General features: G+C 41.1%; 1 protein-coding gene across 1 annotated transcript in view; it reads left to right on the forward strand.

Annotated features, from left to right (window-relative positions):
- Window positions 1-15,575, forward strand: part of LOC110014792 (antigen WC1.1-like) — a 56,072-nt gene that overhangs the window by 28,876 nt on the left and 11,621 nt on the right. Inside the window, exon 3 of the mRNA XM_023961810.1 lies at window positions 13,456-13,761. Coding sequence (XP_023817578.1) covers window positions 13,456-13,761 — 306 coding nt within the window. The remainder of the gene's footprint in view (window positions 1-13,455; window positions 13,762-15,575) is intronic.

Below are 15,575 nucleotides of genomic sequence, written 5' to 3' on the forward strand. Positions count from 1 at the left end.
GAGCAGAAGAAACTGTCGGCTGAGACGGAACTGTGCAAAACATCATCATTATGTAGAATCAAAACTGCAAAATACAAATAAGAAAAAAAATGTACCCATTTAATAATAATAAATGTGAACACTAATTTGAGTATAAATGGAAATATAAGCATTTATACACGTCTTTATCTATTATTTTACGTTCATGATTTTAAAATTAGTACATTTATTTTGTTTATCATTTATAAATGAGAACATTTATTTCCTATGTATTTGGCAGTTTTGATTCTCCATATTTCATGCCAATGCAAGATTTTAAGACACATTCAATGTTGAAAAAGTCAGACTACCTGACCGGCTATAATAAACAGCAGTTTTTTAATGACATAAACCGGAAAATGCAGAACGCACTAAATATGTGTTAGCAAAACAATTAACCAATACGATTATGACATGAGTTAAAACATTTTTCAGCCACCGTACCATCATCATTATTTACTTTTCTCCGCTATTAGCCGTTTTGGAAGGTCATGTCCGACCTCATGATCTTGGAAACTTAGATAACAGAATTATTTTCGAGTTTTCCATTGGAAATGACGACAAACGGGGTTGTTTATGTGCAATCTTCACCTCGGATCGATTAGTATTTGACGTAAATTGCGCAGCTGCACCGAAAGGCAGGATAATGTATAAATTATCCTGCACAAAGATGGCTGCTTGAAGATGGCTGCCAATGCTTTTCTCAGCCTAAAGGCCTGATTCAATCCATCAAAAATCGCTAAAATATGATGACATCTATCAAAAGTCAAGACATTGGTATTTCTGCTTTATGTATCCACTTTATTCTACTTGATAATTTCGACAATTAGTAGTTATTGTATCCAGAAAGAAGAGAACTACCGTGCAGCGCATGTCATCCTCTATTGGGACTCGGAGCAAGATGTCCAGTAATACCAAGTTAGCTGCTGAAATTGCAGAAATGAAGGAATCTCTGAACTTCGTGTCAAGGGACATCAGTGAAGTGGTAAAAAATCAGAAAACACTGACAGGTCTCATGGAAAAACAGATCCAGGAGTTAAAGGCTGTCATCAAACAAAAGGATCTAAGGATTGAAATCCTGGAGCAAAAGGTGGATGACTTGGAGCAGAATTCCAGAGCAGATGACCTTCTGCTCACAGGGCTAGAGACTAGACATCAAAGTTATGCCCGGGCTGCTGACCCAAAAAGTGATCAAGAAGGTGAAGATGCACCATCTGTGGAGCAGCACACCCTGGAGCAACAAGTGATCCACTATATGAGAAGTAAAGACATTCATCTGGATAGTCGACACATCTCAGCATGCCACACTCTGCCAAGTAAGGATAAAAAAAAGAAGCCTGCGATCATTATAAGATTTGTAAGCAGAAAGCACAAAGTGGAAATCCTAAAGGAGGCAAAGAAACTGAAGGGCACTGGAGTTTATTTAAATGAGCACCTGACCAAGAAAAACTCAGAAATTGCTTGGACATGTCGTATCCTGAAAAAGCAACATAAAATACAAGCCACCTGGACCAGGAATGGAAAAGTGTTCATAAAACTGAATGGATCACCAGAGCAAGCTAAAGTGGTAGCAGTGAGACAACTGAAAGACCTGGATCAGTACAAATGAAAAACTCTTAAGTTCTATTTTGTTTAGACTCTACTGACAGAATCAGACTGTGGACTATTATGTAGAGAGAAGGACTTTATTTTCAGCACAAATGACTGACTCAGTGGTGAGTGAAAACACTTCTAAGTTTGATTATACAGAGCATGGACTTTATGATTTTGATAATGATGTGGATCCAGACACTCATGTGTTTAATAAGTTCAAGGATACCTGCAGATATTACTGCGAGGAACAACTCAGTGAAGTTAAAACTGAGGGAAAATTTTCTGTTATTCATTTTAATTGTAGAAGTCTACCAAGAAATTTTGATAAAATTAAATCTTTTTTGGACACATTTAAAGGAAAATTTAAAGTAATTGCTCTGTCAGAGACATGGATAATTAAAGGGAAGGAAAATAATTTGAAAGTTGAAGGTTATGATTTGTATTTCAATAGCAGAACAAATAGGATTGGAGGGGGAGTTGCCCTTTATATTGACAACGGTTTAAAATGGAAACCGGTAAAATGCATGACATCTACTATTGATGATTTAATGGAAAGTGTTGCTGTGGAAATAGAGTTACAAAAAAACAAAAATATGACTGTTGGATGTGTATATAGGAAACCAGGATCAAAAATTGAAACTTTTAAGGAAAATTTAGAAGATATGTTAAGTAATCTAAATCACCATAAACAATTAATAATTTGTGGAGACTTCAATATAGATCTCATAAAGCTAGATTCACATTTACAAACATCTGATTTTTTCGATTCATTATATAGTAAAGGACTGTATCCTTTGATTACAAAGCCTAGCAGAATAACAACAAGTAGTGCAACTTTAATAGACAACATTTTTACCAATATTTTGGAAACTCAAAGAAATTGTGGGTTATTAATTAATGACATAAGCGATCACTTGCCTGTATTTGCTATATTTGACTTCAGGTTGCAAAAAAAGTCAGCAGAAATCCACCAAATATACAAAAGAATAAGGAATGATGAAACTCTGAACGCTTTCAGAAGTGATCTCATAAATCAAGACTGGAATGAAATTTATACAAGTGATGTAAACGGTGCATATGAGGCTTTTCTGAAATGTTATTTAGATCTTTACAATAGACACTGTCCAGAAGTTCTAAGTAGACCTAAATCTAAAAATAACAGAAAACCCTGGATAACAAAGGGCCTACAGAATGCTTGTAAAAAGAAGAACAAACTCTATAAGGACTTTTTAAACTTAAGAACAGCAGCAGCTGAAAAACGTTATAAGGTTTACAAAAACAAGTTAACAAATGTATTGAGACAAGCTGAAAAGAAATATTATCATAGGATTCTGTATGAAAATAAACATAACTTAAAGGCTACGTGGAATATTCTGAATAAGGTCATAGGAAATAAGTCAGGATCAATAGAACTACCTCACTTCTTCCTTAAAGACAATGTGGTCATTAAAAAGCAAGAAGACATGACAAATGAATTCAATTCATTTTTTGTAAATATAGGACCCAATTTAGCAGAAAATATTACATGCAATTTACAATCAAAAGATATTATTGAAAATAAAAATTGGATTTCCCATTCTATGTATTTATCTGATGTGACTGAAAATGACATTTTGACTACAGTAAACAAACTAAAAAACAAGACCTCAAAGGACAGTGACGGGATTGACATGAAATTAATAAAAATGACCATAGATTGTGTTGTAAAACCACTACATCATATCTTTAATCTTTCACTTAAATTAGGAATTTTTCCTGAGAAGATGAAAATAGCTAAAGTTATTCCTTTTTTTAAAAATGGAGACAGACATACTTTTAATAATTACAGACCAGTATCATTACTTTCTCAATTTTCTAAAGTTTTAGAAAAGTTGTTTGTTAACAAACTAGACAGCTTTATTGAAAAAAATAAATTGTTAAGTGAGAATCAGTTTGGGTTTCGTTCTAATAGGTCTACAGATTTGGCTATAATGAAAATAGTTGAAGAAATTTCAACAGCAATCGACAAAAAGAAATACACAATAGGAGTTTTCATGGATTTAAAAAAGGCTTTTGACACCATAGATCATTCTATCTTGATTTCTAAATTATATGCATCTGGGGTTAGAGGAATCGCCCTGAACTGGATCACCAGTTATTCACAAAACAGACAACAATATGTACAGTTTGGAGGTAAGAAGTCTGATCTTATGAATATTATTTATGGACTCCCACAAGGCTCAATTGTAGGACCTAAACTTTTTATTTTATATATAAATTATATCTGTGATATTTCTAAGTTGTTACAGTTTGTTTTATTTGCTGATGATACTAACTTTTTCTGTTCTGGGGATAATCTGAAAACCTTAGCTAAAAGTATTGAAATGGAAATGATAAAACTCAAAATGTGGTTTGACTACAATAAACTATCTTTGAATCTAACAAAAACAAAGTTTATGGTGTTTGGTAATAAAGAAAAAACAGAAGTGACTTTGTCCATTGACAATATAAAAATAGAACAGCTGTCTGAATTTACATTTTTAGGGGTTATGTTGGACGACAAATTAACATGGAAATCTCATATATTTTATGTAAAAAATAAAGTAGCCAAGAGCCTTTTTGTTCTGAACAAATCTAAATATGTTTTACCATGTCATATTATGCACATGTTATATTGCTCTTTGGTTTTACCTTATTTGACATATTGTATTGAAGTGTGGGGAAATACATATGAAACTAATATAATGCCCTTAATTCTACTACAGAAGAGAGCTATTCGAATTATTCACAAAGCTAATTTTAGAGATCAGACAAATGATCTTTTTATTAAGTCAGGCTTATTAAAACTTAAAAATTTAATTGAATTGCAGACCTTATTAGTTATGTTTAAAGCCAGAAACAGAGATTTACCAGAAGACCTACAAAAGCTTTTTATTTTTACCACAGGAGATGAAAATCATAGGAGAAAATATGATTTCAAACAACAGATTGCTCGAACAACATTAAAGCAAAAGTGTTTGTCTATAGCAGGGGTAAAAATGTGGAATTCCCAGGAGAATCAGTTAAAAAGTTGTCAAAATATTATTAAATTTAAACGCATGTATAAAGCTAAACAAATTAGTTTGTACAAACTTGACTGTTGAATGCAATTTTTGGAATGTATGTATTAAATGAATGGAATGTATTTACTGTGTAGTGGAACTGTACATTGTGAAATCTGAGCACAGGTGATGGTGTGAGAAATGTAAATGTAATGTTTAAAAGGGAGCAGATAATTATAAGAATTGTATTCTTCAATTCTGCTCCCTTCCAATCATGAAAATGTTCAATATGTAAGACAAACATGTAAACATTTGAACATCAATTTTCATGAAAGGAACAAATAAATAAAATAAATAAAATAAATAAAAAATAAATAAAAATACGGCTCCAACATCCTCCAAATTTACCTTGTGATTGATGTTGAAGTTCATCTTTTTTCAGCTCCTAATGATGGATAAAATCTCTTTGGCATGAAGTTGTCTTGTCGTTTTGATCAGTGTGATAAAATGTGCTCGTTTTTTTTCCTTTTCGCAACTTTATTGAAACAAAAATGCGCTCGTAAATGCACGCTGTGTATGGCTCAGATGGAATGATGTTGACCAATCGTTGCTAAGAGGGGCGTGACGTCCTTATTTGGGTTGCCAGATTGGTTCAGGTGTGTTGAAGGGGGGATCACAAAAGTGCAGGCAAGTTTCTTTTGCACAACATTCAGAGCGCACGTTGGTACGGAAATTCTATCAAATGGGTTGCCAGATTTGGGTCTTTCTTTATTTCATTTTTTTCGCCACTTCGGGGCCCTGGTGATGACGGGGGCCCTACGCGGCTGCGTAATTCGCGTATAGGGAGGGCCGGCCATGGATGAGATTGGAGCTGCATTCCTGAAACCTCTCACATATGCAACTTAAGGAAGCTTCTTCAAAGCACATAGGATGTTAAAACACACACTTCAGCAAATGACTTATCTTCAATGTAATAAAATTTAAGACTGACAACCCTAATGAAATTACCAAAAATATAAATTCCTTCAGTACACACAACCAAACTTAAAATACCCCCACCAAATACAGAATTTATTAAAAACGCTTAATTTACCATTCATAAAAGAGGATCAAGATGAGTTACTAACAGCTGAAATAACCGAAGGAGAACTGTCAAGAGCCATAACAGATCTCAAGGCAAATAACGCACCCGGGCCAGACGGTTTTCCTTCAGAATGGTACAAAATTCAAAATGGAATTATTACCTTTTCTAACCCAAATTTTAAATAAAGTATTAAAAGAGAACAAAATACCACCTACATGGAAACAAGCAAATACATCAGTAATCCCGAAAGAAGGAAAAGACCCACTTAACTGTAGTTCATTTAGACCCATCTCTGTCCTCAATGTGGATTATAAACTGTTTACAGCGATCATGGCAAAGACATTAGAATCTGTTCTGCCATGTCTCATCAAACAGGCTTTATTTCACAAAGGCAAGCGCATGATAACATAAGACGAACCTTACACATATTGAGTCATATTCAGAAAAACAAAATAGGAGCAGCAATGGTCAGCCTTGATGCTGAAAAAGCTTTTGATTCTGTCAGCTGGTGGTTTTTATATAAAGTATTGGAGAGATTTGGGTTTCATTATAAGTTCATAAAAGTAATAAAATCACTATACACAAAACCAACCGCCTGTATAAAAATCCATGGTCAATTGTCAAACACCTTTGAACTGGAACACGGAACAAGACAAGGATGTGGACTTTCACCCCTCCTTTTTGCACTCTACATTGAACCCCTCGCTCATCTAAGGATGTAAAAGGAATATCTATTGCAGGGGGACGAGCATAAGGTTGCCCTATATGCTGATGACGTAATAATTTACACAAGTGAACCTAATGAATAATTGCCCAGATTATTTGAATGTTTAATTACATTTGGATACTACGCATGATATAAGTTAAACATGGGGAAAACCCAAATACTGACATTAAACTATAATCCACCAACCCCATTACGTACCAAATTAAATCTGAAATGGGACCTGTCCTTACTAAAATACTTGGGAATTATAATTCCCAAATATATTACTAACACAACAAAATATAATTATGAAGAATTGATTACAAAGATAAAATCTGACATCAACAGATGGTCCGCCGTCCCTTACATCAGCCTGACCAAACGAATTGAATCAGTGAAAACAAACCTACTACCGAGATTCCTGTTTCTCTTCCAAGCCTATCCTGCTGAACTTACTAAACAACAGTTTTTACAATGGGACAAAATTTTATCAAGATTCATCTGGCTGCGGAAAAAGCCACATATTAGATTTAAAACCCTACAGCTCCCCAAAGAAAGTGGAGGGATAACGGTCCCTAACCTAAAAGATTACTTTTATTCCGCACAACTCAAACCCCTAATAACTCATTGTAATCCAAATTATTATGCTCGTTGGAAAGACATTGAATTACTTTTAGTCTTAGACCCTCCATTACAGGCGCTCATGGGAAACAAAAACATAGGGGAAAACCTGGGAAAAGTTGAAGACCCATGGATAATGACACAATTAAAAATCTGGTCCCAAATAAAGGACGAATACAGACTACACAATAACTTAAAAATTGTAAGATGATGTGCATACGACCATGATTTCAAACCTAACCAGTTAGTCACCATATTTCGTCACTGGACAATGCAAGGGTTAAACATATATCACTCTTTAATGGACAAGGGAATAATGAAAGATTTCCAAACACTTAAGGATAATTATAACTTAGGAAAAAATGATTTTTACAGATATTTACAATCACGCAACTACATTAACAAAGAGATCCTCCACACCATGGATACACAGGAACCAGTGTTTGGTGAAATATTAACAGCATACAAAGGAAAATGTAAAAAAGGTATGATATCTAGACTTTACAAGGGATTTATGAGTAAAAAATTGACCTCAACTCAATATATAAAAAGTAAATGGGAGAAAGAAAGCAACCCAACTATGACAGACGAAGAATGGAAAGATTGCTGTTTATCAGTGTGGAAATGTACAAATTCACATGCATGGAGAGAATTTAGATGGAAATGTTTGATGAGGATTTTTATTACACCCAAACAAAAGTAACATGGCAATGGAGATAAAAACAAGTGCTGGAGGCAGTGTGGAGAAGTAGAAGCCAACCATTAACACATATTTTGGGAACGTGCCATTATAAAACACTTTTGGAAGGAAATACATAAACACATTGAATCTATATTAAATAAGACAATACCCTGTGATTTTACTAATCTGATTTTAGGTAAGACACAACTCCCACCTACCAATGAAAATTTATTCAAAATAGTAATAACTGCTGGTAAAAAAGCAGTGACAAGACACTGGCTCCTCCCCACTGTACCCAGCTTGGACAATTGGATAGACATTGTAAATTAAATCTGTCAGATGGAAAGACTAACCTACTCACTTGGGATAGAGATGCCCAAATTTTTGAAGATATGGTCACAATGGATATTTTATGTTAATAATTTACAACAAATGGAGGTAATTGGATATGTCTTACTTGTATTAAAAATCAAGATTAATGTTTTATTTTTACATTATTATTATTTATTTATTTAATTTTAGACTTCCCTTCCTCTCTAATAATGCATCCGCTGTTCCCTGTTTTGTGTCTTGTTAGATACTAAGTTTTGTTATTAGAAAAAAAAAGAAAAAGAATTGTTGAGAATGGAGATATGACATGGGTTCAAAACTGACCCTAAGTGAATTTAAATGTACTGCTTTATAACTTTCTCAAGGTTCATAAATAATATTTTGGAAAAAATAAAAAATAAACATACATAAATACATACACACAAAAAAAACTACACAATGAGACAGATGAGATATACTCATAAGAAGTTAAAAATAAATTGTTTTTTCTAAAACATGGATATTACGAAGCAGGAAGTAAAGCAATGAAACTATTAGCATACAAATTGAAAAAACAACAAAAAGATAACACCATCCATCCATCCATCCATCCATCTTCCTCCGCTTATCCGGGACCGGGTCGCGGGGGCAGCAGACTGAGCAGAGATGCCCAGACTTCCCTCACCCCAGCCACTTCCTCCAGCTCCTCTGGGGGGACCCCGAGGCGTTCCCAGGCCAGCCGAGAGACGTAGTCTCTCCAGCGTGTCCTGGGTCTTCCCCGGGGCCTCCGCCCAGTGGGACATGCCCGGAACACCTTTCCAGGGAGGCGTCCAGGGGGCATCCGGACTAGATGCCCGAGCCACCTCAGCTGGCTCCTTTCGATGTGGAGGAGAAGCGGTTCTACTCAGAGTTCCCCGCGGGTGACCGAGCTTCTCACCCTATCTCTAAGGGAGCGCCCAGCCACCCTACGGAGAAAGCTCATTTCAGCCGCTTGTATTCGGGACCTCGTTCTTTCGGTCATGACCCATAGCTCATGACCATAGGTGAGTACTGGAACGTAGATCGACCGGTAAATTGAGAGCTTTGCTTTTCGGCTCAGCTCTCTCTTCACCACGACGGACCGATAGAGCGACCGCATAACTACGGACGCCGCTCCGATCCGCCTGTCAATCTCACGCACCGATCTTCCCTCACTCGTGAACAAGACCCCGAGGTATTTAAACTCCTCCACCTGGGGCAAGGACACTCCACCCACCGAGAGATGGCAAGCTACCTTTCTCCGGTCAAGGACCATGGCCTCAGATTTAGCGGTGCTGACCCTCATCCCAGCCGCTTCACACTCGGCCGCAAACCACCCCAATGCACGCTGGAGGTCCCGGTTCGATGAAGCCAACAGGACAACATCATCTGCAAAAAGCAGAGAGGAAATCCTGTGGTCCCCAAACCAGATCCCTTCCGGCCCCTGGCTGCGCCTAGAAATTCTGTCCATAAAAACTATGAACAGAACCAGTGATAAAGGGCAGCCCTGCCGGAGTCCAACGTGGACCGGGAACAGGTCTGACTTACTGCCGGCTATGCGAACCAAGCTCCTACTCCTGTCATACAGAGACCGGACAGCCCTCAGTAAGGCTCCCCGGACCCCATACTCCCAGAGCACCCCCCACAGGATGCCACGGGGGACGCGGTCGAACTCCTTCTCCAAATCCACAAAACACATATGGACTGGATGAGCGAACTCCCACAATCCCTCCAGCACCCTAGATAGGGTGTAGAGCTGGTCCACTGTTCCACGACCAGGACGGAAACCGCACTGTTGTTCCTGAATCCGAGGTTCGACTATCGGACGGACTCTCCTCTCCAGTACCCTGGCATAGACTTTCCCAGGGAGGCTGAGGAGTGTAATTCCCCTATGGTTGGAACACACCCTCCGGTCCCCCTTCTTAAAGAGGGGAACCACCACCCCTGTCTGCCAGTCCAGTGGTACAGTTCCTGAATACCACGCGACCCTGCAGAGACGTGTCAGCCAAGACACTCCCACAGCATCCAGAGACTTGAGATGCTCAGGACTTCATCCACCCCCGGGGCCTTGCCACCGAGGAGCTCGTTGACTACCTCAGTGACTTCAGCCCGGGTAATAGACAGCCCCACCCCAAAGTCCTCACTCTCCGCTTCTTCAAAAGAAGGCGTGTCAGTGGGATTGAGGAGATCCTCGAAGTACTCTTTCCACCGCCCGACAATGTCCCCAGTCGAAGTCAACAGCTCCCCACCTGCACCGAAAACGGTGCCTGTGGAGAACTGCTTTCCCCTCCTGAGTCGCCAGATGGTTTGCCAGAATTTTTCGAGGCCAACCGATAGTCCTTCTCCATGGCCTCACCGAACTCCTCCCAGGACCGAGTTTTCACCTCCGCAACAGTCCGGGCCGCAGCTCGCTTAGACTGCCGGTATCTGTCAGCTGCCTCTGGAGTCCCGCAGGCCAGCCAGGCCTGGTAGGACTCCTTCTTCAGCTTGACGGCATCCCTTACTTCCGGTGTCCACCACCGGGTTCGGGGGTTACCGCCGCGACAGGCACCAGAGACCTTGTGACCACAGCTCCGAGCAGCAGCAGAGACAATGGAGGTGGAAAACATGGTCCACTCGGACTCAATGTCCCCAACCTCCCTCGGTACTTGTTTGAAGTTCTCCCGGATGTGGGGGTTAAAGACTTCCCTGACGGAGGGCTCAGCCAGACGTTCCCAGCAGACCCTCACAGTACGTTTGGGTCTTCCAAGTCTTTCCGGCCTCCTTCCCCGCCAGCGAATCCAACTCACCACCAGGTAGTGATCGGTGGACAGCTCCGCCCCTCTCTTCACCCGAGTGTCCAAGACACAGGGCCGAAGGTCGCCTGAAACAACTACAAAGTCGATCATCGACCTCCTGCCTAGGGTGTCCTGATGCCAGGTGTATTGATGGACACCCTTGTGCTCGAACATGGTGTTCGTTATGGACAAACTATGACGAGCACAGAAGTCCAATAACAAAACACCACTCGGGTTCAGATCAGGGGGGGCGTTCCTTCCGATCACACCCCTCCAGGTGCCACTGTCATTGCCCACGTGGGCATTGAAGTCCCCCAGGAAGACAATGGAGTCCCCCGTTGGGGCACTTTCCAGTACCCCTTCGAGAGACACCAAGAAGGCCTGGTACTCCGAACTGCTGTTCGGCCCGTAAGCCGAAACCACAGTTAGAGACCTGTCCCCCACCCGGAGGCGGAGGGACATGACCCTCTCGTCCACCGGGGTGAACTCCAACACTTGGCGGCTGAGCTGGGGGCTCACAAGTAAGCCCACGCCAGCCCGCCGCCTCTCACCTTGGGCAACTCCAGAGTGGTAGAGAGTCCAACCCCTCTCTAAGGACTGAGTTTCAGAGCCCAGGCTATGTGTGGAGGTGAGCCCGACTATATCTAGACGGTATCTCTCAACCTGTCGCACCAGCTCAGGCTCCTTCCCTCCCAGAGAGGTGACATTCCATGTCCCAAAAGCCAGGTTCCATGATCGGGGTTTGGGCCGCCGAGGCACCCGCCCTCGACTGCCACCCAAACCACATTGCACCGGCCCCTTTTGAGGTCTCCTACGGGTGGTGGGCCCATGGGAGAGTGGTCCCACGTCAACTGGATATCATCAGTTGGAGCTACACCCTCACAGCCGATACATCACCACATTCACCACCCACCGAGGACTCAAGCGCTACAAACAACTCAGTTTTGGAATATCATCTGCTGCTGAGGTATTTCAGAACGCCATCTGTCAAACTCTCCAAGGTCTGGCGGGTGTGAAGAATTTCAATGATGACATCATAGTTTTTGGTGCCTCACAGGCGGAACATGATGACAACCTTAGAGCTCTGTTCCATAGGCTAAAGGAAAGTGGCCTCACTCACAATGACAAATGTGAATTTAACAAATCCAAACTGGAGTTCTTTGGTTTCATTTGCTCCGCTGATGGTGCGTCCACAGACCCAAAAAAAGTCGCTGCTGTTCACCAGGCCTCTGACCCCAAGACTCCCAGTGACATCAAAAGTCTCCTTGGCATGGCCAATTACTGTTCCAGGTTCATCAAGGACTTCACGTCCATCACAGAGCCACTACGCAAACTCACAAGAAGAAAAGATGCAACTTGGGTGTGGGGCCCAGACCAGCAGATTGCACTGCAAAAACTGAAACGGTCTTATGAGTGACATGGTTTTGTCCTACTTCTATCCAGGCAGAGAGACAAAATTACTGGTGAATGTTATCCTGGTTGGCCTGGGTGCCATCCTCTGTCAGCGAGATGAAACAGCAGAAAGACATGTCATAGCCTATGCAAGTAGAGCTCTCAGTGACGTTGAGAGCAGAAATTCTCAGACAGAGAAGGAAGCACTGGCTATTGTCTGGAGCAGTAAGCATTTTCACCTGTACCTATTGGTCATCCATTCACACTTGTCACTGATCATAAAGCTTTGGAAGCCATATGGAACAATCAAGTCAATAAAGTCAAAACCACCTGCCTGAAGCCTCAGGCCCTATCTTGCGTCTGCGTCTCCATCATGTGAGAGCACACGTGCTACTGAGGTTGCTGAGGAGTATGTGAATTTTGCTGCAACTCATTTGACACGTACAGCTATGACCCTCAGGGAGATAAAGACTGAAACACTGAAGGATACTGTGTTTCAAGGGGTTTCCACTTGCATCAGAGACAACAATTGGCATCAAAGCCACAAGTCCCTGCATGCAGATATGCTGGAGCGCTTCAAACGAGTGAGTGAAGAACTGACAGAACGGGTGGAGGGAAGCTCCTCCCACTTTGACAAAGTTGCAGTTTTTGATCTTCCTTGTGTGCTAGCAACACAGCATTTGCTACAGATTGAAGGTCAGATCTTGACCTGGTTTGGTTTCCATATTTCTCAAACAATCTTTGATTTCTTGGGTTCTTTCAGATCCTGCTTCTGTGAGACTGATGGGATCGAGTCATTGTTCTGGTGAACTCCAGGTGAAAAGTGGAAGAGAATGGAGAGCTGTTGGTGCCTGGGTATTTCTAACACCAGAGACAACATTAGCATCTGTGTGCAAGAACCTGAAGTGTGGATCCCACGTTTCATCGACAATTAAACAACTTCAAAGAGAAAAGCCGGTTTTCTTGACTAGTTCTGGCTGTTTGTATAAATTTCCCCTACATATTGAGGAATGTTTGTATGACGATACAATGAGCAGGGACACGTTGGGAATCACCTGCTCAGGTAACAAACCTTCTGATGCTGACTGTATGTACGTCTCACTGTCAGTTTGTGATGCGTCATTGAGTCGATCTTAAGTCGTTTTTTTAGTAACCTGAGATGTTTGAGTCCAGAGAATTGAAATATTCCTCATTGTGAACTGTTCTAAACTTGGTCTTCTCTTCTGGATCCACAGACTCTGTCAGGCTGGAGAACGGATCCAGTCGGTGTTCAGGCAGGCTGGAGGTGAAGTCCAACAACTCGTGGTCCTCCGTGTGTGAAGATGACTTTGACCTGCTGGATGCAGAGGTGGTCTGTAGGGAGCTGGGCTGTGGGGCTCCTTCAGTCCTCCAGGGGGCGCTCTATGGAGAAGCAGAAGCTCCCACATTGAGAAGAGAGTTTCTCTGTGAAGGTCATGAGTCTGTTCTTCTGGACTGTGGAAGCTCATGGAGGAAAACAAAAGCCTGTCCACCTGACAAAGCTGTTGGACTCACCTGCTCAGGTACAGCTGCCAGTTAGTGAATGTAGGCGTGTTTCTGTAACATGTTCAATCTCACTGGGAGCTGATGGATCAATAAGCACAGACGGAACTTTTTGTGACATTTACGCCACTATAGAAATGTCTAGAACACCTGTGCAGGTACATCAATCAGTAAAAGTTTGATTGAAAGTCATCTCAAGCTCTGTTTGTGTAATGTCTGTTCTTGTCTTACAGACATAAAATAGACTGCAGGACACTCTGTAGGTTCAACTCTTGAGACTTTTATTCCTCCGTTGCTCTCTAACATACATTCCAGTTCCAGACATTCATCAACCACTTCCTCGTGTTCTTTCCACCTCAGTCCCTTCATGCTTAACTCACCAGTGCCCTCTACTGGTCACTTCTAACATTACAGTTTGCACCGGGCATGTGACCCATATTCACTCACTGGTCATTACCAAATCCAAGTCTCTGGTAGGTCAAAGTTTCAGCTGGTTTCAACGTGAGTTCAAAGGTCATGTGTTTTGTTCTTGGAGCCTAAAAACGGTCATAGAAACTTGCATAGCTAAGCATGAATGTGAGAGTTTTGAACCAGAAGCCCTAAATGCACGTTTACATTGACTTTTCATTGGAAGTGGCTGCTTAAACGCGTTACTGAGGCTGATGTGAACGTAGCTTTAGGGAAGTGGACGGGTGGAATGCTACGCCCCTTTTCTGGTGTAGAGGTACCTAGAGTGGCATCACATTAAACTCACAGTTTTTGCCCGTTCGTAGTTCATAACAAAGCACCAAATCATCGTCTCCTTACGAATATAACAAACTATTTATAAATGAATAAGAACCAACAGGAACTTAAAGTAAAGCAAAAAGACTTCAGGGTGAACCAAGACCAAAATGACAAACAACCCCCCCCCCAACTGAAATCTGTTTTCTTACCTGTACTAACCCTTGTGCTATCTTGTGGGGTCCAGATGACCCCATTCCCAACGTTAACGTGCCTCCAAGGTATTTTAACATTGGGAGTTGGGTCATCTAGACCCACTAGACAGAGCTCTGAACCTTTTTTCTTCAATGATTTGTGATCTTCACTGGTGTCCATGGATTACATGAAATCTTTCCACCTTTATCCACCTTTGTCATGGTAGGGAGAACACATCAATGTAAGGGGGGGGTCATCTGGACCCCATACGATAGCACAAAGGTAAAAAGAAAAGTAAAAACGAAGACAATCACCAACCTCTCTGGACTAACATGAACAGGGGGTTATTCCAGGAAGCATGTTTAAACTAACCTAACTTTAACCCTGAACTCTGGCTGAAATTTTCCTTAACTTGCTATCTCTGGGGACGTCGGTTCCAAAACATTTTCCAAGACCACAGTTTCGTTAAGTTCTGACCTCCACGGCTCTGCTATCGGTACTGTCGCCTATTTTTACATCCCACAAGCTATAAACGTAATCTGCCATATTTAACCCACCAAGTCAGTCAATTTTCCGTTAATTAATGATGATATTAATGTCGCTATTCTCACTGAATAGCGAGAGGTCTGTCTGGCTTCTTGTGTACAAAACATTTCACTTAGTACATTTTTCCAACTTGAAAAGTAAAATACACGAAAAAAGAGGTTATTTAAAGAAAAGCAATCTTTTGACATATTGCTGTCATGATTTAAATATAAAAAAATTAAATAAATATTTGAGTTCATATAATCATTCCAGAGAGAGTCTCTGCTTCAACTCCCTCAGTGAAAGCTGCGTCTAAATTTGACGCCCGTGTTTCCATCTCTCTGACAGTTTAAAGCCAAAGCACCCACCCTCCTCTCTACCTGCTTTTTCT

This window comes from Oryzias latipes, chromosome 13 (assembly GCF_002234675.1).
Source record: "Oryzias latipes chromosome 13, ASM223467v1".
Lineage (NCBI taxonomy): Eukaryota > Metazoa > Chordata > Actinopteri > Beloniformes > Adrianichthyidae > Oryzias > Oryzias latipes.